We start from the raw sequence: 23,924 nt of genomic DNA, 5'->3' as shown, positions 1-23,924 counted from the left end.
CTTGCTCTCTCTCCTTCCGACACAAGTAAAACTAATTCATCGAAAAAAATCTCTTCTCTGTCTATCGTCGTTGGATTTTCGTTTTTTGGCTTTTCGTGAGAATCAAATTTTAATTTCTCAGAGTAAAATTTAATTTGCTGTGCATTTCCTAGAGAGGCCCTAAGAAATGCTGAGAATAAAATGCATCTTTTAGAGCAAAATGGCGCGTGAAGTTTTCAAACTGGTTTAATACGAAACAGTAGAAAAATTATCAAAATTAATTAAATAATTAATTTTACGTCTTGAATTTATTTTTTAATCTTCTTTTATTAATTTGCACGTCTTAAATTCAATTTTTCGTGTATGCTTTTGAGAAATTATAGTTTCTATCAAAAAAGCACTAAAACATTTTCATACTCACCGCTGAAGGTGGTCTTAATGTTTCCAGCACTCAAACGGAAGCTTCCGAGGTCCCATAGAAAATATATATTCTTCACCAGCGCGGAATTCTGGATTGATTAAGCCATATTTGTCCGATTGCTTTTTGACATTCTCCTGGCCGCGAAAATACACATATGGACCTCAAATTTGGCAGAAACATTGGAAGTTCTTACATACACGTTGGTATTGAAAATGGGCCAAATTGACCAGAACAGAAGTCCGCAGTGAAGCGTAAATTGAACTAAACGCAACTTCCTCCTGTTGTATTATTTACGTGCAAAAACGGAAAAGATCGGCCAGGCCCTCAAATTTTAAAAGCGGTTAAATTTTGTTTTCTTTACTTTTAATCGTAAGATAAATAAGAGAATTTAAAGTCGTTTGACAGCAAGCCTTACCGAAATTGCTCTAAAATTCTTTTCCTCTTCTATGTTCATGACACTTTACCGCCTTGATTATTAGTATTTAATATGTAAAGTAAACAATGAGAGCGATGAAGAAGCTGCACCATGTTTCTAAAGAGTTATTTAACAACCAAAAAATTTAAATCCTTCGTCTATAATCAAAACAATTCCTAAATTCATAATTGATTACTCTATTAAAAGTACAAAATTTCATAATGAAAAACAAAATATAGTACAGATGAATAGTACGAAAATAAGTCGCTACGGCGTTTAAATATAGTTTAAGAGTTTTTTTGATTAAGGTTAACTATAACGCTTTTAATTTCTGTGTAATTACGTAAAGCTTCTTCGCCATTTTCTCGTCCGTAACCGGACATTTTAAAGCCACCGAAGGGAACTTGCGAAGCGAAATTGTTATATGTATTTACCCATACGATGCCGGCCTGAAGAGCCTGTACAATATAATTGACTTTGTCAATATCTTTTGTAAAGACGCCTGCAGCTAGACCGTAATGGGTATCGTTGGCTCTTGTTATAACTTCGTTCAACTTTTTGAAACACATTATTTGCTGAACAGGACCAAAGATTTCTTCGCGCGAAATTTTCATATCGTCTTTGACGTCGGCGAAAACAGTTGGTTGCACAAAATATCCAGGCATTCCTTCCTGTCGTGCACCGCCTGTCAACAACTTAGCGCCATCCTTTTTACCGCTATCGATTAAATCCAATATTTTTTTCATTTGCTTCTCATCTATTTGTGGACCCTGTTCAACTTTTAAATCGAATGGATCACCAAGAAGGCGTTTCGTTGCTCTTTCAACACTGCGATCAACAAATTCATCATACATTTTCTCTTCAACAAAAATACGCGAGGCCGCACAACAATTCTGACCCATATTGAAAAATGACCCATTATGCGCAGTCTCTACAGCATAATCCATATCAGCATCGGCGAAGACAATCATTGAATTTTTGCCGCCCAATTCCAGAGTTACACGTTTTAAATTTGCATTACCCGACGACTGTTGAATTAGCTTACCTACTTCCGTAGAGCCGGTAAAAGCAACTTTTTGTACATCACAATGATTGACCAGTGCCTCACCAACATCTCCGAAACCAGGCAAGACATTTACAACACCGCTTGGAAAACCTGCCTCCTCAATTAAATGAGCTAGATATAAGGCACTCAAACAGGTTTGTTCGGATGGTTTTAAGACCACGGTATTGCCAGTAGCTAAAGCTGGGCCTAATTTCCAACTTGCCATCACTAAAGGAAAATTCCATGGTATGATTTGAGCACATACACCCACGGGCTCATAGCGTGTATAGGCAAAGAATTTACCGTCCATAGGTATGGTTTTGCCATGATTTTTGTCAGCCCAGCCAGCGAAATATCGTAAACATCTTATGGACATTGGCAAATCAACGGTATATGACATTGAATACGGTTTGCCATTGTCGAAGGTTTCCAGACTCTGTCATTTTGAAAGTTAAGAAAAAATCATATGAAGGAAAAATGAATATTACAGACTTACCGCCAAGTATACACGGTCGCGTTCCATGAGATTGGCTAAACGATTTAATAAAGCTCCACGCCTTGAAGCATCTAGACGACGCCAAGGAGAGCCGAATCTAAAAATGTATATATTAAACATAATTTGTCCTTCAAAACCTACATCAATCACGCCACACCACAGTAGAAGAGGAGAGGTGTAGCAATTTTGGCTAACTATTGAGGATATAATAGAAATAAGACGCTTTATAGCCTATTTTTCTCCATCGATTCTTATGGTAATTAATTTCGAGTTCTAACGAGGGACTATGTCTTTAGTGCTTGTTCGAGTTTCACTTACCGAAAGGCACATTTAGCAGCTTCAACAGCAAGATCTACGTCTTCCGCACCGGAACGTTCTATTTCGGCAATGCAGGTTCCTTCTGCTGGGTTAATGGTTCGAAATTTTTGTCCCGATTTACTTTCGTGCCATTCATTATTTATAAAAATCTTTAATTTGATTCGAATGAATGAAACCAATGCCATAGAAAATAAATCATTGAAAGAAAGAATATGAAAACAATATTAAATAAAAAATCGCCTGACTGTCTCCCGCTAAAATTCTCAGCTTTTCAAGGGATGACACGGCAAGTAGTCGGTCTTTAAGTAACAAATACTTTGCTTTTAAAACTTTAAACGACGTTGATGTATATTTGTATCAAATTTTTGCTCGTTTGGATTGTTAAAAACAAAAATAGGAGAAAAAATGGGTGGAATTGTTTTAAGCCAATCTATTGGCTTAGTCCATATCCATTGAACATACCAAAAAAAAAAAATTGTTTTAATTATTTTTTTTAGCAACTACAGACGCTTTCTTGGAGCATACTCGATTTCCATCTTAATTCCTTGAAAAATAGCTACCAAATTTCAGTTCTCTCCTCTCAGTTTGTTTTATCGAATAACTTCGACCATCCAAGCGAATAAGCGGACAAGTATAGCCTACGTCCATCGAAAATAAGTATGCGACGAATGTTTACATGTTAGGAGACGAACGAACTTATTTTTTCGCGCCTCCTCGTTAGTATTAAAGCCCTTATTATTGATGTAAAAGGGAGCCATTTTTGTTTAAATAAAAAACTAGATATGAAATTGAAATCAAGCTTACGCCAGTGTATTTTATGCCCGGCATAGATTGAGGTGTTGGTATGTTAGAATTATAGCGCTTTTGGGGTACACTACTTAAAATGAATTTTACGGTTTCAACGGAGTTTAATGATTTTATTAAACGTAACATTATTTCTCGTTTATTGAATAGAAATAAAATTTTCTTATGCTTTATTTGTAGATGTTAAATGATTCAAGTTTGTTTTTAAATTAAGCAGTTTTCTTTTGACTTTCCTAAAATAGACAGACAGCAGTTTTTGAGAAGTCTTACGATTGCCGAGTTTTAAATATTTCAATAAATTTAATTTCTTCGGTGTTGTCATATAATTCAAATAAAAAAAAAAAAACTCTAGAAGAGCAATGTTTTAAACGGAACTGTGTTGCTTTAAAGAGCTCTTAATATGCCAATGCTTTCTAGCCCTTAAGCACACGAAGCGTAATCTCGTCCCTGAAGCCTGATTCTTTTATCATTCTGGATAGTTAACTTGGATCAACCCATGACCCTTTACAGTTTGTGAGTTCATTTTTCGATGTGTTGTAAAAAATTATTAAAAAAGATGTCAAAAATGATTAAGTTCGTACTTTTCATGGGAGCCCTCATGTGGACAGACTCCGAAATATGAACTGACTTGATCCAAATTTAGCAATGTATTGGCAGCCGATGCAGTCCGAACACTCCATCTAGGCACATCTGCAAGAAGTAGCCCTTTATAAAAGCAGTAAAACAAATGGGGCAATTAGATGTGTACAAAACAGACGGAATGATGGACGACAATCGAACAGGGTTAAGGACAAACTTGGAGTATATTAAGTCAATTAGCGTAAATAAACCAAATAAATTTTCGCAAAATGGATATGTAAGTCAAGTTAATTAAAACTTAACTGTGAGTAATGAAGATAAAACGTTCAATGAAGAGACTGAAAAAGTTAAAAGAGAAAATGAAATCTTGAAATCAAAATTATTATAGTATTCTTACACATATGAGAATCGCTCATTCAATAATCGTGCTAAGCTCCTCGCAAAAGTCATTAGCAAAGAGAAAACTGAAAGTAGCTACATCGTGAGAGATAGAATGTATATCATCATAAATAAATAAAAAATATGGCTGCAAAATAACCGGAGGAAGAGAAAATGGTAATAATAAATTTTAATGATCTTTACTTTGGCAAAAAGTAAAATTATAATAAAGAGGAGCATTGCGTGGAAGGCTGCGCTTACAAAAGGAACCTAATGATACCAGCAGTGGCTGAACCGTGAACCGAGTATTCATCACCAGAAACCTAAGCACCAATTTCAAAGTGCTTTTGTGCGATTTCCAATCAATGCAAAAGTTAAGGATGGGTTTTTTAAAACATTATATAGTGTTGGACTAAAAGTCGTAGGTTCTATCTTCGATAAATCTAACCCGATTATAGGAAATAGTTCTCGTTACTTCCAAATTGTGGTCACACTCCTGTGTTATATGACTACATACACCTATTGGAATATTTACGGAATAAGTTCCTTTCAAAATATTGTAAAGAGCTGCTCAATGATGATCCAAATCCCTTTTGTTTAATGATATGAACAAGGACGATGAATATTCAAATATTCTTGTTATACTAAACACCAACACTTTGGTAAAAACCATTCAAGCCTGCTCGATCCATTTACTAACTTTAGCAGCGAAATGGTCGAAAATTTAAAAGAGGCGAACAAATGTGGTAGATGTGAAAAAATGCAGACATGTGAACTATTGAAGGTATAAGAATACTGCGCAAAAAATATTAAATGTTTTTATAAAAGAAAATGGAAATAGGAAATTTAACAATACAGATATAAGTGAAAACTTGATATATTTTAGTGATCAAAAAAGGGGATCTCAACATAAGGAACCAAAAAAAAGAAAAACGTCAAAGGTCTTCGAAAAATTAACCGAATCGAGTTATTGCAATCGAACAAGGCAATATAGACACTACTTCGAAAATTTAGCCACGATATCCGGCGAACAATATTCTAAAATATAAGAAGACATTGGAGATTGGATTGGAGAATACGGTGTATTATTAAACGCAAAACTAAGGGATAAAAATTGCCGGAAAATTTAATACTAACAGAAACAAATTATGGAAACCAAGCACTGCGACTAATTAATGGATATATATCCGTAAAACGGCAAACTGTAAGATGTGCTTGTAGTTTACGATAAAAGCTCTGACACTAGTTGAAAAAGACTATGAAGATAAGGAAACAATAAAAGAAACTCAAATGGAAGTTCTTATTAAGAAGAGCAAATACCTAGCCAATGTCGTAGATTACTCAATCGAGGAAATCTTCCAAATATTCAAGAAAGTTTGGCTTTTGCATTTTGCATATTATCAGGAATTATCACGAATGAAAAACAATATGAAAAACATAGATTTCTTTCAAAAAGAAAATAACTATGCAGAAAAATGATCAAACTTCTTCATATTTCTCCTATTAAGCCAAACAAATACATAAGAAATTAAAATTGAAAATGTCACACATTATTTAAAAATTGCACAAAAAGAGGGCAAAAAAATGTTAAAAAGTAAAAGTCAGTGACAAATAATTTTATATCTAAACCCGGAAAAAATAATTAAAAATAAATGATGTGTAATAGAGATTATTTCTGCATCTGACAAACTTAAATCTGCAATTCTGTATTTATTTGTTTGCCTTTCGCAACTTTAATTTGTTGTACTCTTATAATGCATAACAACGAACCAAACGATATTTCATCTCCCCCATCGCCTTACACTATTAATGTACATGATTTTTTTAGTGATATCGTCGACCTCGCTAAGATGTAGGACTCTCGTAGTGCGTGTACGTGACTCGTTCGAAAGACATAACTACTGACCATAAGATGTACTATAGTATGTAACGCCAAGTTAATACCACATACAGTCACATTAAAGGTATTGTTATATATTAAGATGAGTAGTCTTATATCTACCTGAACTCATAAACTCTTAACTATGGCATATGCCCTCCCTTTTTTTCTTCGTTGTTAGAATTTATTATTGCGTTAAAAACTTCTGAAACGACAACGCGCGTTTGTCTACATTTATAAAATCTTATATTGGTTTGATTTAATAATACCCAGTTTTTTCAAATTTCGGCGTAAAAATCGCTTCGCTAATTTATTTTTGTTTAAATGCCATTTTGACAAAGATGAATATTGATGAAAATGTACAAATTGAAAATAATCATTTTGCTTTTAATAAGAATAATAGTAATAGGAAAATACATGTGTAGTAGAAATTAGAGAGAATGATTATAATAATTGTTTGACAATAAATATACAAATATATAGAAAAATAATGGTAATTATCCAAATAAAAGCCAAGTTTATTTATAAAAAAATGTTTACATAAATATGACAAAAATAAAAACAGCCAAGCACAGGAAAATCAAAATCGAAAATTCTACTGCATGTGCGCTTATATATAATTGCTTAAGCAAACGTACGCACAACCATACACAAGTATTTCTGCTTTAGCGCGATTACACTCATGTACCGGTCTATTCAAACCGTTATAGTAAAATAAACACTTGCTTGTAGTGTCGTCTTACGTATGCGTATCGTACAAACTTCAGTAAATGTTCCCATTCTAGTTCCTTCACTCTCTGCTAGAGTCTTTAATATCGTTTCGTATATATCGGATGCCTTGCGTTAGTACTTAATAATTTTGCTCTATCTTATATGTAATGTTTTTGTGTATAAGTAAATAGTTGTAATAATTGCAAGATTGTTATTGAACTGCACGCTCATTAGATTTCCCGACTAAAAATATAGAAAAGAACAAATTTTAGGTATTGCATTACACTGTGTACACATAACTTTATACAAATATCTACTCACATATATTTATATATAGTTATATTATATATTTATTATATTAGATGTTTTTAAAAAATGGAAAACTTACGAATTTATCAGCCAACCTCGCCAAGATCCTTTTCTTGCTCTCACACCTCCCGCCACACCCACAAAAAATAAGATTATTTGCCGAAAATAAAATAATAAAAGCTACGCGGTATGTCGCTCGTTTTACTAATTTTTGCGACTTTTCTTTTTACTCTTTTTGATTTTCTTGACTTGTTCTCTGCTTTAGCTTTGCTATTTTCTTCTTAAGCAATTTTTGGCTTCATGCGTGTGCAGCATTCAAAATGTTCGTCATACTTGCAGTTAAGGTGACCACCTGACAATTTTTTGCAAATTGTTTTTGAGTGCATTTGTCATATTGACACGAAAATACGCCCAAAACAATAATAAAATAACTTATTAGTAGAAAATTTTTTTTTTTAAAAATTAGGGATGCCTCATTCCAAATTTAGAAACTTGAGATCTGGTCACTTCAATTCATCTCATTTAATTGTAGAAGAAAAAGAGAAGACAAAAAACACCAAAAAAATTATAAGCGAGACAGAGAGAACTCATAACTAACTTCAATTAACTTGAAACTATATACAAATTACTACATTGCTACGTTGCGTTTGCATAAGTAGCCATAGCAAATGACTGAGTTTGCATAGGCAATAAGTTCAATTTTTATATCTGCTGTATTGATATTTTCTTCTTTAGAAAGGGATATGTAATAGAAAATTGAAAAATTGTAAGCTTTACTATGTTGTTAGAATATTATTAGTTGGAAGTTTAATGGTTTATTATTTATTTTCAAAACGTGAAATCATTTAATGCTGAAATATTTGGAATATTAACTATATCATTTAGATAATAGAATTGGAGATGTTGCTTTATTATTGTGGAAGATGAAATTTTATTTTTTATGTGATACAAAAATAAAAAGATTTTATTATAACATCAACTGAAAATTTTGTTATATTATCAGCAATAACTAAAATGACTCAGACTCCTTTTTCTTCATGGCTTCTTGCTGCAGGAGTTTATATATTAAGTCAATTTAATTTTATTTTATAGACGAATGGATAATTTTTTATTATTATAATAGGAAAATATTTTGTGTCCGTTTTTTTTTTTTCGAATAATTTCGACCGTCGAATAGGCGGAAAAATATGTATGCGACGAATGTTTACATGTTAGGAGACAACCTCGAACTTAATATTTCTTCGCGCCTACTCGTTAGTATTGGAGTCCACATTATTGATATAAAAGGGAGTCATTTTTGTTTAATTAAAAAACAAGATTTGAAATCGAAATGAAGCTTACGCCAGTGTATTTTACACCCGGCGTAGATTGAGATATTGGTATGTCAGAATTATAGCGCTTTTCGGGTACACTACTTAAAATGAATTTAACGTTTTCAACGGAGTTTAATGATTTTATTAAGCGGAACATCTTTTCTCGTTTATTGAATAGAAATAAAATTTTCTTTTGTTTTATATGTAGATGTAAAGTGATTCAAATTTGCTTTTAAATTAAGCTGATTCAAATTTGTTTTTAAATTTGGCTTTTCCTACAATAGACAGGCAACAGTTTTTGACGAATCTTACGATTGCCAAGTTTTAAATAGTTTAATAAAATCAGTTTCATCGGTGCTTTCGTATAATTTAAATAAAACAAAACAATATTTTAAACGCAACTGCGTCACTTCAAAAAGCGCATAAAGTACCTTTGTTTTCCAGACGCCAAGGAAACGAGGGATTACCTCTTCCCTGGAACCTAGCTCTATTATCGTTAACCTAGGTCAATCTATGAACCTTTGCAGTTTATGAATTCATTTTTAGGGGAGATTTTTTTGCAATATGAACCCTGCCTTTTTACGTAATATAATTAATTGGCTCAGTTAGGTATAGCTTTTTTAAAACTAACTAAATTAATTGGTAAATCATTTATTTTTCATTTATTTACATATTTCTGACCTACAGGGGTATAAATTTCATAAGAACTTAGGTTGGCGACATTGGCTCAACCGATTCAGAATTTTTTAATTAATAAGGTTTTGGGGGAGAAATTTAAAAAGCTATCAAATTTTTCTCCAAGAAAACGAATCATAGCGGCTGGAAAAAGGTTCCAACCCAAATTTCATTAAAATATATGGAAAATTGATGAAATACAGCTTGAATGGAGTTATCCATAGACAGGCATTAGATAGATAGACAGACAATGATTGTCAGAAAGAAGAGAGGGAAGAGAAAGGAGTAGGGTGGTGGTGACCGCAGCTTTGTGTGTAAATTTTTGTGGGTGTTTGCCTATCGTAAATTGCTATACCTTTACCAATTAAGTAATCAGTATACCCACGACCAAAAAAAAAATCTACCGTACTTAAGACTTGAACCCTAAAATGTTGTCTTGATAAATCCGGTGCATACATATTCAGTACATATTCAGCTACTCAGGTAATTACACGTTTAAGGCGATTCGGAAAATACTTCTGTATAATAGAAAGGAGATCTATTTTAAACCTCTCTGGGTGTTACATACGTATTCGAGACCCTAATTTACACTCTCCGTCGAGACTTTTAGATTAGTGGACTGTTTTATAATTCGTTTAAATCGTTATATTAATATATAGCTTTCTCAAAGTAACGAAATGTTTGAACAAATGATAAATTTATATGTCTATTTTCGGAAATGTTATCTATTCAGTGTTTGATAATTTTGATATGAAGAATTACTAGAATCTATAACGTTCAATAAAATAACAGAGATAATGAAAATTGGTAACAAAGAAAGACAGCTTGCAAAGAATTGTAAACACCCGTTCACCACTCACGATAGGTAGCTTATTAATTGTATAGCCGTATTGATATGTTTTTAAGAATGATGACCTAATGATAAAAGCCGAAAAAGCTTTGGGTTTTGCTTTCAGGCTTGTCCCGGCCTTTTATTGGGTTCTAACGACCGTACGCTCATTAAATTTGTTTTTAAACTCGATTCATTGAAACCAAACTTCAACTTTTCGTTTAGGATAGGGAGAATTCTAAGGCTCTCTATAGCAGAGCAACAAAGAAAAAAAAATGTAATGGACGTATCGATTGACAAAACTGCTTAAATGACTTTTATGTGCCTTTTGCGATTATGCCGTTGATACAAAAGGTATGAAAAAATTGGTTCACTATTACGCTCTGTTGGATTAAGCGCAACTAGTCGCGACGGTTGCTACTTACAAGAAAGTTTAGCATTAGAGAAAGTTTGTGTTGCGCAATTAATTCATTAGCATTTAAAATTAAGAAACGGCTGTATATACGTAAATAAATTAAATATATAAAATTTTACTTAATACCGAGGACATTTAAATGACTAACATTCGTCCCGTAAGCAATTCGCTAGCTAAGAAGGCGAAGCTAGAACTCGGAGAAGTACCCGAGCGCATTGATCAAGATATAGCGGTACTAAAAGCTTGGATTTCTAGTCAACCGCACTTAAAAGCCCGCCTTGACGATCAATTGTTAGTGGCTTTTCTTCGGGGTTGTAAATATAGTTTACAGAAAAGTAAACAGAAAATCGATTATTTCTATTCGATGCGTGGTGCTCTTCCAGAATTATATGAAAATCGTTTTATTAACGAGAGAACATTAACTATATTTAGGAAAGGGTAAATTAATTACTTTTCGTTCTTGTAATAGTTGAGTGATAAAATTTTTTGTTTTATAGCGGTTTCCTAAGGCTATTGAAACCTTTAAGCGAAGATGGCCCTCGTATACACATTTCTCGTTACACTGTTTACGATATGAAGGAATTCCCATTCGCTGAGTTATTGAAAACTCGGAACATTTTAAATGATATAGATTTAATGGACGATGATAATTCTGTAATTTCAGGTTGTATTGAAATTACTGACATGCAAGGTTTTGGTGCAAAGCATCTATTCTATTTTGATCCTTTGCTAGTAAAAAAAATTGGAATATTAACGGAGAAAGCACTGCCTTTAAGGGTGAAAGGTATACACTTTATCAATGTCCCATCCACTGCAGAGAAATTTTTCAATTTAGTTAAAAGTCTTACGCCTGAAAGGCTTAGAGAAAGAGTAAGTTTTTATGCTCTTATATGTATTTATATATATATATACATAATTTCTTTATAGTTTTATGTACATCCAAATTATGAGTCTCTTTATGAATACGTACCACAAGAATGTTTGCCTAAGGAGTATGGTGGTACCGGTGGAACCATAGAAAATATTATTGCTTCATTGGAAGAGCACGTACTACGTTATAAAGATTACTTTGAAGACGAGGTGCAATATGGAAGTAATGAGAAACTTCGTCTGGGTGAACCGTTCAATTCTCAAAGTTTATTTGGCTTAGAAGGATCTTTTAGGAAATTAGAAGTCGATTAGAGTTTTAAATTTAATTAAATATTTTCTTTTATTACTTAAATATAAATGCAATTAAGTTAAAACTTGAACTGCTTTTTAAAGATATTTATGAGCTTCATCGAAATAAGGATTTGACTCTGTCCGTACCCTTTCCAACCATTTAGTGATTTTTGGGAATTTTTCTTTGGCATCATAGCGGCAAAGTTCTGTGAAAGGACGGAAGAAAACATGAAGTAAACAAGCAAGTTACCCACACACGGCTTAACGCGAATTTTGGCGATCTATCAGTCCCTCAAGAAAATTTGTCTAAATAAAAGTAAAAGAGCTCGAATTAAATTTCTGATCTATATCTATGCTATATGTGCAGATTTTTGAACGTCTGCTAGTGAATCCTCTATTTTCAAAGCCGTTCCCACTTTGCACTCATGGACATACGATTGTAACGAATTAAGAACCTATGCGTTAGCATATTCTTTCAATTCAATGCAATTTTCGTGGATGTAAGAGTTCTGCAGTGGACTAAATTAAATCGAAAAATCTTATTCCCCTTGTAGGCTCTATGCATATTTCTTACAAGTTACAAAACGGAATGAAGCGTCTTCGACGTATGTTCTTCTGCATTGGTACAAAAAAGTCATTTCACAATCTTATAGCTAAACATACTTGTCTGCTCTATTTCGCAGGCGCCAAATAGATCAGCCACGGTCAACTTATCGCCGGTTAAGAAGTTGTTATCCTTTAACCACAATTCTTCCACTAACTTCAGTTGTCGCTCCATTTCGATTTTCAATTCAAAGGCTTTTTCCTTTGTAGGTTTGTCTGCTAAACCTCTTAAAGGTAAAAGCCACAAATGCATGAAGTAACCACTACATCCGTAACGGACACCCAAGTGATGCCATTCCAACGTCAACTTTCGCCCTTTCCCGTATATCACGGGGATAAAGCGCTTCACTGAATTGCTGTTTGTCGGCTAAGTATCTAAAGATTGCTAGTAAAACGGAAGCTTATTAATGGTAGCTTTTAATTTTAAGAGATGTCACCTTAATATTGCTACCGATTCAGATAAATGAAAATCATTATCAACTATGGCAGGCACTTTTTGGAAACGATTAACTTTTTTGTATGCTTCAGTATACTGCTCCACTGGAAAATGGGAAATGAATTAATAAGGACGGCATAGGCGTTAATAAGTCTATCTACTTTTTCTCAGAGACACAGGGCAATCTTCAAATTGGGTTTTACCCATTTTCAGTGCAATCCACAAAGCCCGGGAAGGTAGTGACATTAAATCATCATAATATTTAAAAACTGTCGATATTTTTTTGCTTAACAAAACTTTATTATAAGTATCAACACACAAACTTCTGTACACAGCGCAAACACCGCAACTAATCAATGAAATACGTATTAAGACTAGAGTGTTGTATATTCGCTTTTGTCAGAATTGTGCTCTACCCATAGAGAGAGATTATAATTATGTATTGGTGAATGCCAATTTTACTTGGCTAAGCTGAATTTGGAGACACATTTTTTTGCTGCAATTCGGATCATTAGAAACGGGGATGCAGCCAACCGCTTCAACTGAAGGGATATGAACCGCCTTGTATTAAGACTAAAGTTCACTGTTATCGCGATGATCTTTTATGATCCACATAAATAGCTTTAACAATATTTCATTTTTCATACGTATATTTGCGTACAACAGAGATGCCAGATGGTTTGCTGCGATCGTACGTGTTATTAAATGTAGAATAAGCTAACTGTAAACTAAGAGTTTGCAAATCCATTGAATGATGAATAGAAAATATTTTTCTTACTTTTGTTTACTTAATTAGCTTCTTTTCGATAAAATGTTAAACCCAATTAGGTAAAAGCAAACGACGATAACGTAAGTGACGGAACTCTGAACGATTTGTAGTAAACAAATTGAGGTAAACATCACGAGGTTGTGTTGGATTAAGCGCAACTAGTCGCGACGGTTGCTAGTTACAAGAAAGTTTAGCATTACATAAAGTTTGTGTTGCGCAATTAATTCATTAGCATTTAAAATTAAGAAACGGCTGTATATACGTAAATAAATTTGATATATAAAATTTTACTTAATACCGAGAACGTTTCAATGACTAACATTCGTCCCGTTAGCACTTCACTAGCTAAGAAGGCGAAGCTAGAACTCGGAGAAGTACCGGAGCGCATTGATCAAGATATAGCGGTACTAAAATCTTGGATTTCTAGTCAACCGCACTTAAAAGCCCGCCTTGACGATCAATTGTTAGTGGCTTTTCTTCGGGGTTGTAAATATAGTTTACAGAAAAGTAAACAGAAAATCGATCATTTCTATTCGATGCGTGGTGCTCTTCCAGAATTATATGAAAATCGTTTTATTAACGAGAGAACATTAACTATACTTAGGAAAGGGTAAATTAATTACTTTTCGTTCTTGTAATAGTTGAGTGATAAAATTTTTTGTTTTATAGCGGTTTCCTAAGGCTATTGAAACCTTTAAGCGAAGATGGCCCTCGTATACACATTTCTCGTTACACTGTTTACGATATGAAGGAATTCCCTTTCGCTGAGTTATTGAAAACTCGGAACATTTTAAATGATATAGAATTAATTGACGATGATAATGCTGTAATTTCGGGTTGTATTGAAATTACTGACATGCAGGGTTTTGGTGCAAGCCATATATTCTATTGTAATCCTTTGCTAGCAAGAAAAGTCGCAATTTTCACGGAGAAAGCACTGCCTTTAAGGGTGAAAGCTGTACATTTGATCAATGTCTCATCCATTGCAGCAAAATTTTTCAGTTTAGCTAAAAGTCTTATGCCTGAAAAGCTTAGACAAAGAGTAAGTTTTTATTCTCTTATGTGTATTTATATATATACATAATTTCTTTATAGTTTTATGTACATCCAAATTATGAGTCTCTTTATGATTACGTACCACAAGAATGTTTGCCTAAGGAGTATGGTGGTACCGGTGGCACCATAGAAAATATTATTGCTTCATTGGAAGAGCACGTACTACGTTATAAAGATTACTTTGAAAACGAGGTGTAATATGGAAGTAATGAGAAACTTCGTCTGGGTGAACCGTTCAATTCTCAAAGTTTATTTGGCTTAGAAGGATCTTTTAGGAAATTAGAAGTCGATTAGAGTTTTAAATTTAATTAAATATTTTCTTTTATTACTTAAATATAAGTGCAATTAAGTTAAAACTTGAACTGCTTTATAAAGATATTTATGAGCTTCATCGAAATAAGGATTTGACTCTGTCCGTACCCTTCCCAACCATTTAGTGATTTTTGGGAATTTTTCTTTGGCATCGTAGCGGCAAAGTTCTGTGAAAGGACGGAAGAAAACATGAAGTAAACAAGCAAGTTACCCACACACGGCTTAACGCGAATTTTGGCGATCTATCAGTCCCTCAAGAAAATTTGTCTAAATAAAAGTAAAAGAGTTCGAATTAAATTTCCGATCTATATCTATGCTATATATATGCTATATGTGCAGATTTTTGAACGTCTGCTAGTGAATCCTCCATTTTCAAAGCCGTTCCCACTTTGCACTCATGGACATACGATTGTAACGAATTAAGAACCTATGCGTTAGCATATTCTTTCAATTCAATGCAATTTTCGTGGATGTAAGAGTTCTGCAGTGGACTAAATTAAATCGAAAAATCTTATTCCCCTTGTAGGCTCTATGCATATTTCTTACAAGTTGCAAAACGGAATGAAGCGTCTTCGACGTATGTTCTTCTGCATTGGTACAAAAAAGTCATTTCACAATCTTATAGCTAAACATACTTGTCTGCTCTATTTCGCAGGCGCCAAATAGATCGGCCACGGTCAACTTATCGCCGGTTAAGAAGTTGTTATCCTTTAACCACAATTCTTCCACTAACTTCAGTTGTCGCTCCATTTCGATTTTCAATTCCAAGGCTTTTTCCTTTGTAGGTTTGTCTGCCAAACCTCTTAAAGGTAAAAGCCACAAATGCATGAAGTAACCGCTACATCCGTAACGGACACCCAAGTGATGCCATTCCAGGAATTCGTCAACTTTCGCCCTTTCCTGTATATCACGGGGATAAAGCGCTTCACTGAATTGCTGTTTGTCGGCTAAGTATCTAAAGATCGCTAGTAAAACGGAAGCTTATTAGTGGTAGCTTTTAATTTTAAGAGATGTCACCTTAATATTGCTACCGATTCAGATAAATGAAAATCATTATCAACTATGGCAGGCACTTTTTGGAAACGATTAACTTTTTTGTATGCTTCAGTATACTGCTCCACTGGAAAATGGGAAATGAATTAATAAGGACGGCATAGGCGTTAATAAGTCTATCTACTTTTTCTCAGAGCCACAGGGCAATCTTCAAATTGGGTTTTACCCATTTTCAGTGCAATCCACAAAGCCCGGGAAGGTTGTGACATTAAATCATAATAATATTTAAAAACTTTCGACATTTTTTTGCTTAAGAAAACTTTATTATAAGTATAAACACACAATCTTCTGCACACAGCGTAAACACGGCAACTGATCAATGAAATACGTATTAAGACTAAAGTTCACTGTTATCGCGATGATCTTTTATGATCCACATAAATAGCTTTAACAATATTTCATTTTTCATACGTATATTTGCGTACAGCAGAGATGCCAGATGGTTTGCTGCGATCGTACGTGTTATTAAATGTAGAATAAGCTAATTGTAAACTAAGAATTTGGAAATCCATTGAATGATGAATAGAAAATATTTTTCTTATTTTTGCATGATTTTCAAGGCGACAATACTAACATTTTTCAATATGCAGATGATTTTTTAATTGCATCTGCGGGTTCATGCTTTTCAGTTGCCATGAATAATCTTTCGATAAAAGCTAATCTTATTTTCGATATCTGTGCCGATCTTAATTTATATTTTAATATTTCTAAATTATGCTCTTTATCATAGAAACTAAAGTTAATCAGATGAAGTGTCTTCGATTTCTTGGTAAATTTTAAAAGACAGCCTAACTCTTCGTGGGCATTATAAGAAATCCCTTTAAAAACTGTCAATCTGGAAGTACTATTATCAAACTCATGACTTACCACCAGTTAGGTTTGCGTCCCAAAAAAGCTTTGACAGTGTACATAGATATAGTCTAAGATCTAAGGTTCAATTTGCACATTCCACATTTTGTAAATTTCCAAAATATATTGAGAAATGTATACAAACGTTCGAAAGTAGAATGTTATAACATTACACAAATAAATAGGTTAAGCTTATAATTAATTTTTCCGGGAATTTTATTCGATGGTTGACAGTACTGTGCTGACTAACGGTACATGTTTGTCTCTTAACAAAGAGAATCATCAGAAAAACTTTTACTTACTGGTGTATAGACCTCTCAATTTGGAGACATTATCTATTTTCCTTTTCCAGACACAATAAACAGAAAAAAGATATTGAAATTTTGAGAATAATTTTGACATCTAAATTTTTGATTTGTATGCCCTTCACTGCTACAATGATTCAATAAACAGTGATGCTAAGTATTTTTAAAATTCTGTTATTAACAAGAAAGACTTTGCACTTGTGATTAAATAATGTTAGTTAATTTGAAAAAGTACTAAAACTTTCATTCACTTTAATCCTTTCAATTGTGGTAAGGAATGATGTATGTTCAGTGCAATCTCTGGGCGATTGGTTATTTAAAAAAAATTCAGATAATCTATTTCCGTAAGGAGACAAGGAGACAAGCAGGTCCCAGCCTAGATTCCTGATGGCAAAGAGGATGAATTGTTTTCGAACGGATGTTATTGAATCTACATAGCGCCTATAGGAAGGCGAACAGTTCATATACGTTTGTTCAAATGTACGTCTCACTAAGTTCATATATAGTCTCTTCGTAACGTAAGGATCGTCAAGCTACCCAGACCAGCGTTTAATAAAGCCAAGCACTGATCTTGCTTTATTTACAGAGAGATCAATTTGACAATTAAAACGAAGACTATGGTTGAATAAAACGTGAATCCATGCACGAATCTACTGCTTGCGAATCAATGAAGTAGTTGGTAGTGAACATAGCCCGCCTTGAAAAAGAAAGATGCTTACATTTTATAAAATTTAGGGAGCACCATATTACCAAGTTGTCTAAGTGAAATTGAAAGAGATGTGAGTGGGCTTCCAAGAAAAGAGAAGAAAATAGTTTAATATCGTCAGCGTGCGTTAAGATGTGGCTGGACTTAATCATCGAAAGTATATCATTGATGTACAAGATGAACGGAAAGGGTCCTAAATAGCTACCTTGAGAGACATCTGACGTCACGGGGAATTCATCACAAGAGAATGGAGTTATACAGAACTCTGAATGATCTGTTATGAAGATAGGCGCTTTTTCATTTCAATAAGTACAAAGCGATGTCACATGCCTGGAAATTGAAGATCGATAATTTCTGGCTAACTTAGTCAAAGGTGTTACTAAAATCAGTGTATATAACATTCGTGCGATAGCCACTAGAGAAAACGTTGTAAACATGGCATGTAAACTCGAAAAGGTTCGTTGATCTTCCTTTTATGAAACCATGCTGAAATGTAGCAACATAAGATTTGATAACGAAAGCTATTTGCTGAGTAAGAATTCTTTCAAACAATTTGGATAAGAAGTTCATTTGGCAATGCCTTAAAAGTCCTCCACCAGATAGAAATCTGCTTCCACCTCTGTGAATTGGAATAAGGAACACGTTTTTATAACACAAAAGAAAACACCTGGGCTTTTCAAAGAAAGATTAAAACTACTTGAGATGGCAATACATAAGTGCTCAGAGCACGATTCGAGTATAGATGATGGAATGCCGTCAGACCTATGCACAGAACTACATTTAATTAACCTTAAATCTTGCAATACGTCGAGATCTGAAATGATTAAATACGGAATCGGGTTCGAGTTTATGATTTGATATGTGTAATTACCAGTTAAATAGGAACTAGCAATAGAGAAAATTCGATAGAAATATTTGACAAAGAGGCTAGAGATTTTAATGTCACCAGTGGATTCGGAGCCATTAAGAAAGACGGAGGGGGGATATTCTCCTTTTAGAGTTGACGAATTTATAAAAGTATTTAGGGTAACTAAGAATCGTGAGGGTTTTACCCTATGAAGATAATTACGACAAATTTGATGATTGTAATAGTTGAATCTATGCCTCATCGAATATTAAACGAAATAGTCGTGACAGATCCACTTCTCATGTATTTTTTGAAAAGTTTGTTTTTCTTATTTTTATGGTATTTAAATACTTTTTCGAACCACGGTGGACAAGCGTTTTGATCATAGGTAGGTTTAATACTTCATACAAAGAGGATATTAGGATTTTAATACTTCTAGCAGTGGAAACGAGCGTAATTTAAAATTATGAACACGGCTAAGATTAACAGATGGGGCTTTTATAGCGAGATAATCACGCTGATGATATATGTTATGATTTATGTTATCACTCGAGGTGTCCGGTGTCAGTCTTGATACAAATGTTTTTTTCTGAGCCGGAAGAAGGCCACATTCGTATTAGAAAGACTAGTATTTGGAGCATTAAGAGTCAAGGGTTGACAATTTTGAGATGGGAAAAAACAGAAGGAGAGACACCGCTCGTTTGTGCAACTTGGAGCTCTGCAGCTGTTCAACCTGGGCTATGGGGAGAGGAAGATTTATTATTTTTGTTATATTTTTCTGAGGCTTGGGTTGAATGTGACTATCAGCAGGAGACACCTTTTCTCCTTTAAAGTTTCCTTTGAAGCACTCGATACGTCCATCGGACCTCATGATGACAGCCTCAAAAGTACCGTCGACGCTGGTAGGGCAGGGGATAGACCAACATGGGCACATGTCTGCGAAGCTGGAGGTGAAGAACTCCTAGTCACACTACAAGTTGTTTTTTTACACTTGGAGGAAGAGATAAGTGCTCTACACTCATCGAACGTCGTTTTAATTTTTTCAAATTTCCCACACGAGTTTCTTGCATATTTGAGAAAAACTATTCTTTGTCTCCATGAAAAGTTTAAAGAAATCTATGACCCGCTTCCGACACTTGGGACATGACCATTTAATCGTTTCAATGCAACCAGAATTGCGTGTGCAACGCGGTCAGTAAGATCTGCACATTTCGCGCGACAGCAACGCTCACAAAGCCAATACCGACATATCGCAAATAAACTATTCGAAAAAGCAAGAACAAGACGCTTTTTGACGACAGCGCCAAGTGTTGATCAAAAAAATCAAAATGATATTAACATACAGAGCAATACGCTGACTATAAATTAAAAGCAAAGTTCAATATACTTCAGTATATATAAGAATTTATGTAACAATTTTATAATTGTTTAGGCTTTAAAAACGAATAACGTTTAAACGAATAAAATAAAAAACAATTACAAAATTTTTACGCACAAAGTAAAAAAAACAAGAGCAATGCACGTAAGCAGAGTTGCCAAGTCTGGGAAAATGTTATAAAAAACGATGGAGAATATTTTGATTGATATATATCCTACAAATTTTTCTCAAGCGAAAAAATGATCAAAATACATGCAAGCACCTAATAATTTTCGTAAATAAGGAAAAAGATAACCGGTGCAGTTTTTTTTCGCTGTGGGAACCACGATATGCCAGGAAGCAGTGCCATCGCTAGCTGTCGATGCTTTTACATCTTTCCAAAAAAAATTCAAATAAAACGAATTTCTGCTCACACGTTTGTGTGCATTTGTAATTTAAGAGATTTGAGTGAAAATTGTATAAAAAGCGCAACATTATATATTTAGATTCATCGAGAATCACTTAAAAAAAAAAATGTTTAAAAACATCTGAAGTATAACATTCTAACCTGTTTACTGTTAAGTTTTATTTTTTATTTTTGGCGTTTAAAATCAAAATTAATTAACTTGATTTGGGAAAAAATAGTCATAGTCAGTGTGATTTGAAAAGTTGATCTTCAAATATCTTAATATAAAAATCGCATAATGTCTAAACCAAATATAAGATCGCTATGTGATGAATTACAAAAAGTAGCTAAAGAAGAATTAAATGAAATAGAAGATTGCATTGGTGATAATATAGAAGCCCTTAGAGATTGGATTCATAAGCAGCGACATTTGAGAGCACGAACAGACGATCAATTTCTTGTCGCTTTTCTACGCGGTAGTAAATATAGTCTCGAAAAAGCTAAATCGAAGATAGACTATTTTTATACATTTAAAACTTTAATGCCGGAATATTGTTGCAATAAAGTCATTGACGAAAAATGGTTAAACATATTACGTACGGGGTAAGTTTTAAAGTGTGCATAGAGATTCGAGTATAATTTAAATAATTAGTCATAATTCATAATCTAGCTTTTATATACGCTTTCCTGTATTTTCAAATACGGCTGCACCAACAATATGCTTATCTCGTTATGCGAAATTTGATTTCAAGCGATATACTATAACGGATTTAGTTAAATATCAATTCATAATAATGGACTGGTTGGTTAATAACGATGACAACGTAATCATCAGTGGCTATGTGGGTATTATTGATTTGTCGGATGTCGGCCTATCACATATCGCTCATTTCGATTTGAATGTACTGAAGAAAGGTCGAATGTTTCTTGAAAAAGGAGCACCTGGACGTCTAAAAGAACTTCATCTAATTAATTGTCCCAAAGAAGCTTTAACGTTAATTAGTTTAACCATTAGTTGCTTAAACGAGAAACTTCCAATGAAAGTGAGTTTCCTTTCTTTTTATTTTATACACATATACAGCATATGAAATCATTGTCTTTAAATGTTTATCTAGATTCATGTGCATAAAACTTTCGACGATTTAAGCAAACATATTGGTAAGGAACACTTGCCAGCGGAATATGGCGGAACTAATAGTTCTATAGAGGAAATCATAGCTCAAACGGAAAAAGACTTGTTAGCATTTAATGATTATTTTAAGGAAGATGATCAATATGGAGTAACCGAACATTTACGATTGGAAAAACGAATATCTACAGAGACTTTACTCGGTATTGAAGGTTCTTTTCGCAAATTAAGTATTGATTAAGCGAAACCTTTTTTGCTTGCACATGACAAACGGAAAGTTCAAAAGTAATTCTTTTATTTTGCTCGGCAATCGCGAAAACCTGTATCGTTGATATAAAACAAAATAAATTAAAATAAATGATCTTTGTTTTGGATCTCTAAGAATATCGGTCATAAATAAAGCAAGTGATTTGAAAGTTGACCATTTCTGATAAAAGTTTTTTTAAAAGCTTTTTTTCTTCGCTTGATTTAAAAGTTTCTTCTCATTAGCTTTTTTTTTGTATTTAACTTAAACAACTTATATGTGTGTAAGCAGAGTAGAAATTTACCTTCAGGCGAATATTCATTCAATACATTATTAGATATGTGTATATGTATTAAGTTAAATATCACTTCACTCAATAAGTCTCTGGTCTTATTAGGTGTTTTATTGTAATTTCTTTACGCAAATGTACTTCTAATGCTACATAATATTCACTATTGATGCCCTGTATCTTTTCAAAATTGTTGATGAAATCCGGGCGGATTAACCTTCCCAATCGACTTTTGCCTTTTTAGTCGCTTTGGACGATTTTCGCCGATTAAAGTTCACTGGATTAAATGCCTTTTGTAATCTAATGAGGATTTCATGTCTCATCCATATGCGTGAAAAACCTCTTTTTCATTTCACTTAAACGATTCGAACAAGTTGTTCACTTTGATCAAAAGTGAGCAAACGTGGCAAATATTTCAAGAGTGGATGGATAGGCTGCCTTTTATATCTTTAGAGTGTCGGCTACCTCGCTTTTCGGTTTTTCAAAGCTACACTGTGAACATTTGCATCGAACTACCTTGGCCGGGGCGTTCAGCATCGTCGGTGTCCACCTGATTTTGGTTGAAATTAGCAAACCATTCGCACATTTACTTGTGTGACAACTCAGAGTCTCCAAGGCAATCGTGACTGTTAACGATAGTTTTTCTTAACGAAAAGCAAAATTTAATCAAAAAAAGAAATTCCAGAGAGTTTCAAAAATAAGAAAAGCAACTTCACTTAACTAAAATTTTGACATGTTTCGTTTGAAGTTTGGCACTAACCAGAAATCATGGGAGCTTGTCAACTGTGTTGCCATACGTGTCTCAGACCGGAGACTTATTGACTGATACGACATTCAGCAGAGTCTAACATCTTGGCACATTGGTACGCAAACAAATAAATAGGGAAGTAAATAGCTTCATGGGAGAAGCTTTAAATGTTAATAGGAAGAATGTGAAGTTTATGAATGATTGTTGCCTTTGAACGAAGCTGACCTTGCACCGATACTCTCTTGTACGATAAGTGAAGAATTCTATGGTCAAAAAATGCCCGTATCTCACGATTGCTTTTCTTAAAATGCCTTCGTTGATTATTTTATGAAAACAAATTTGCACGAGTTAATCCAAAGCCTTCGAATATAAACTATCAAATTTCACGTTTCTTAAACTAGTGAGCAAATAATGTAAGTAAAACTATTCGATAAATTTTGATCATGCAAAAGAAGGCCGTGTAATGAAAACCACGCTTTGAGTGACTTTGGCGTGAATACATCTGTTGCTAACTCCACAATAAATAAACACTTGAATGTTCTATAGTGTATGTCTGTTCTGGCTGGCGATCAGTGAAATAACATTGCTTTGCTTATAATCGGAATCCATTTCAGCGATAGTGCGATTGCAAAGGAAAAAAAATGTTTTCTTTCTGCTCTTCTTTTATTGTATGTAGTTGTGTGTGTGTTGAATATTTTTGCCATTTGGTTTCCAGGTATTACTCCTAAGTTTACATTTTCCAATTGTTATGGAGCTCTGAAGAAGGATTTAATTTCTTTCAATTTCAAGTTATAATGAATAACTTTATTTAAAAAAAAAATAAAAAAAAATTTTGAAAACAACGAAAAAGGTAAAACTTCAATCATCCAAAATAATGGACTGGCGTCATTGATTTGTTTATTTAAAGACACTGTAGGATAACCCATGAAATATGTTAGCAAATTGTTATCGTAGTTTATGAGTAACGAGCAAAAAGCTCAACCGTTCTCTTTTTCCAATTCTCACTTAATGTTGTACTGTGAACAGCTTGGCCCATTGTCAGTGTCAAGCTGTTTACGAGAATTCTCAACAAGTTTGGAGTTGATATC

General features: G+C 33.7%; 4 protein-coding genes and 1 pseudogene across 5 annotated transcripts; 2 read left to right on the top strand and 3 right to left on the bottom strand.

The window, feature by feature from the left end:
* Positions 1-1,098: 1,098 nt before the first annotated feature.
* Positions 1,099-3,607, bottom strand: LOC119636148 (aldehyde dehydrogenase, mitochondrial-like). The gene is made up of 4 exons (XM_038031331.1): positions 3,479-3,607; positions 2,675-2,823; positions 2,357-2,453; positions 1,099-2,296 (listed from the first exon to the last, which is right to left on the bottom strand). Exons 1-4 carry the CDS (start codon positions 3,605-3,607, stop codon positions 1,103-1,105), a joined length of 1,569 nt encoding a protein of 522 aa, XP_037887259.1. The 3' UTR covers positions 1,099-1,102.
* Positions 3,608-9,417: 5,810 nt separating this feature from the next.
* Positions 9,418-14,853, top strand: LOC119636370. The gene is made up of 6 exons (XM_038031685.1): positions 9,418-11,004; positions 11,064-11,436; positions 11,494-11,742; positions 13,808-14,145; positions 14,205-14,577; positions 14,631-14,853. Exons 1-6 carry the CDS (start codon positions 10,706-10,708, stop codon positions 14,787-14,789), a joined length of 1,791 nt encoding a protein of 596 aa, XP_037887613.1. The 5' UTR covers positions 9,418-10,705; the 3' UTR covers positions 14,790-14,853.
* Positions 11,779-13,434, bottom strand: LOC119636154 (annotated as a pseudogene).
* On the bottom strand, positions 14,819-16,256 carry LOC119636153 (glutathione S-transferase theta-3-like). Of its 2 annotated transcripts, XM_038031336.1 has the most exons (5): positions 16,081-16,256; positions 15,921-16,023; positions 15,539-15,858; positions 14,921-15,070; positions 14,819-14,859 (listed from the first exon to the last, which is right to left on the bottom strand). In XM_038031336.1, exons 1-4 carry the CDS (start codon positions 16,196-16,198, stop codon positions 14,937-14,939), a joined length of 675 nt encoding a protein of 224 aa, XP_037887264.1. In that variant the 5' UTR covers positions 16,199-16,256; the 3' UTR covers positions 14,819-14,859; positions 14,921-14,936. The 2 variants fall into 2 exon arrangements, with proteins under 2 accessions (XP_037887264.1, XP_037887263.1); XM_038031335.1 differs by lacking the exon at positions 14,819-14,859 and having other exon boundaries at positions 14,863-15,070; positions 16,081-16,243.
* Positions 16,257-20,724: 4,468 nt separating this feature from the next.
* LOC119636152 (alpha-tocopherol transfer protein-like) lies at positions 20,725-21,796 on the top strand. Its single transcript, XM_038031334.1, has 3 exons — positions 20,725-21,029; positions 21,097-21,469; positions 21,542-21,796. The coding sequence occupies exons 1-3, from the start codon at positions 20,725-20,727 to the stop codon at positions 21,794-21,796; spliced, it is 933 nt and encodes a 310-aa protein (XP_037887262.1).
* The last annotated feature ends 2,128 nt before the right edge of the window (positions 21,797-23,924 follow it).

The sequence above is a fragment of the Glossina fuscipes genome, unplaced genomic scaffold (genome assembly GCF_014805625.2).
Source record: "Glossina fuscipes isolate IAEA_lab_2018 unplaced genomic scaffold, Yale_Gfus_2 28, whole genome shotgun sequence".
Taxonomy (NCBI): Eukaryota; Metazoa; Arthropoda; class Insecta; order Diptera; family Glossinidae; genus Glossina; species Glossina fuscipes.
This window is presented reverse-complemented; position numbering and strand designations above follow the sequence as displayed.

Excerpts from the sequence above, each read along its gene's own strand:
- LOC119636152 (XM_038031334.1), top strand. The coding sequence starts at position 20,725 with ATGTCTAAACCAAATATAAGATCGCTATGTGATGAATTACAAAAAGTA. Across the intron at positions 21,030-21,096 it reads TTAAACATATTACGTACGGG|CTTTTATATACGCTTTCCTG; the intron begins GTAAGTTTTAAA and ends TTCATAATCTAG. Across the intron at positions 21,470-21,541 it reads ACGAGAAACTTCCAATGAAA|ATTCATGTGCATAAAACTTT; the intron begins GTGAGTTTCCTT and ends ATGTTTATCTAG.
- LOC119636153 (XM_038031336.1), bottom strand. The coding sequence starts at position 16,198 with ATGTCGAAAGTTTTTAAATATTATTATGATTTAATGTCACAACCTTCC. Across the intron at positions 15,859-15,920 it reads GAATCGGTAGCAATATTAAG|ATACTTAGCCGACAAACAGC; the intron begins GTGACATCTCTT and ends AGCGATCTTTAG. Across the intron at positions 15,071-15,538 it reads CTGCGAAATAGAGCAGACAA|AACTTTGCCGCTACGATGCC; the intron begins GTATGTTTAGCT and ends GTCCTTTCACAG.
- LOC119636148 (XM_038031331.1), bottom strand. The coding sequence starts at position 3,607 with ATGTTACGTTTAATAAAATCATTAAACTCCGTTGAAACCGTAAAATTC. Across the intron at positions 2,824-3,478 it reads CGGGCATAAAATACACTGGC|ATTTTTATAAATAATGAATG; the intron begins GTAAGCTTGATT and ends ATCAAATTAAAG. Across the intron at positions 2,454-2,674 it reads GCTGCTAAATGTGCCTTTCG|ATTCGGCTCTCCTTGGCGTC; the intron begins GTAAGTGAAACT and ends ATACATTTTTAG.
- LOC119636370 (XM_038031685.1), top strand. The coding sequence starts at position 10,706 with ATGACTAACATTCGTCCCGTAAGCAATTCGCTAGCTAAGAAGGCGAAG. Across the intron at positions 11,437-11,493 it reads CTGAAAGGCTTAGAGAAAGA|TTTTATGTACATCCAAATTA; the intron begins GTAAGTTTTTAT and ends ATTTCTTTATAG. Across the intron at positions 14,146-14,204 it reads TTAACTATACTTAGGAAAGG|CGGTTTCCTAAGGCTATTGA; the intron begins GTAAATTAATTA and ends TTTGTTTTATAG.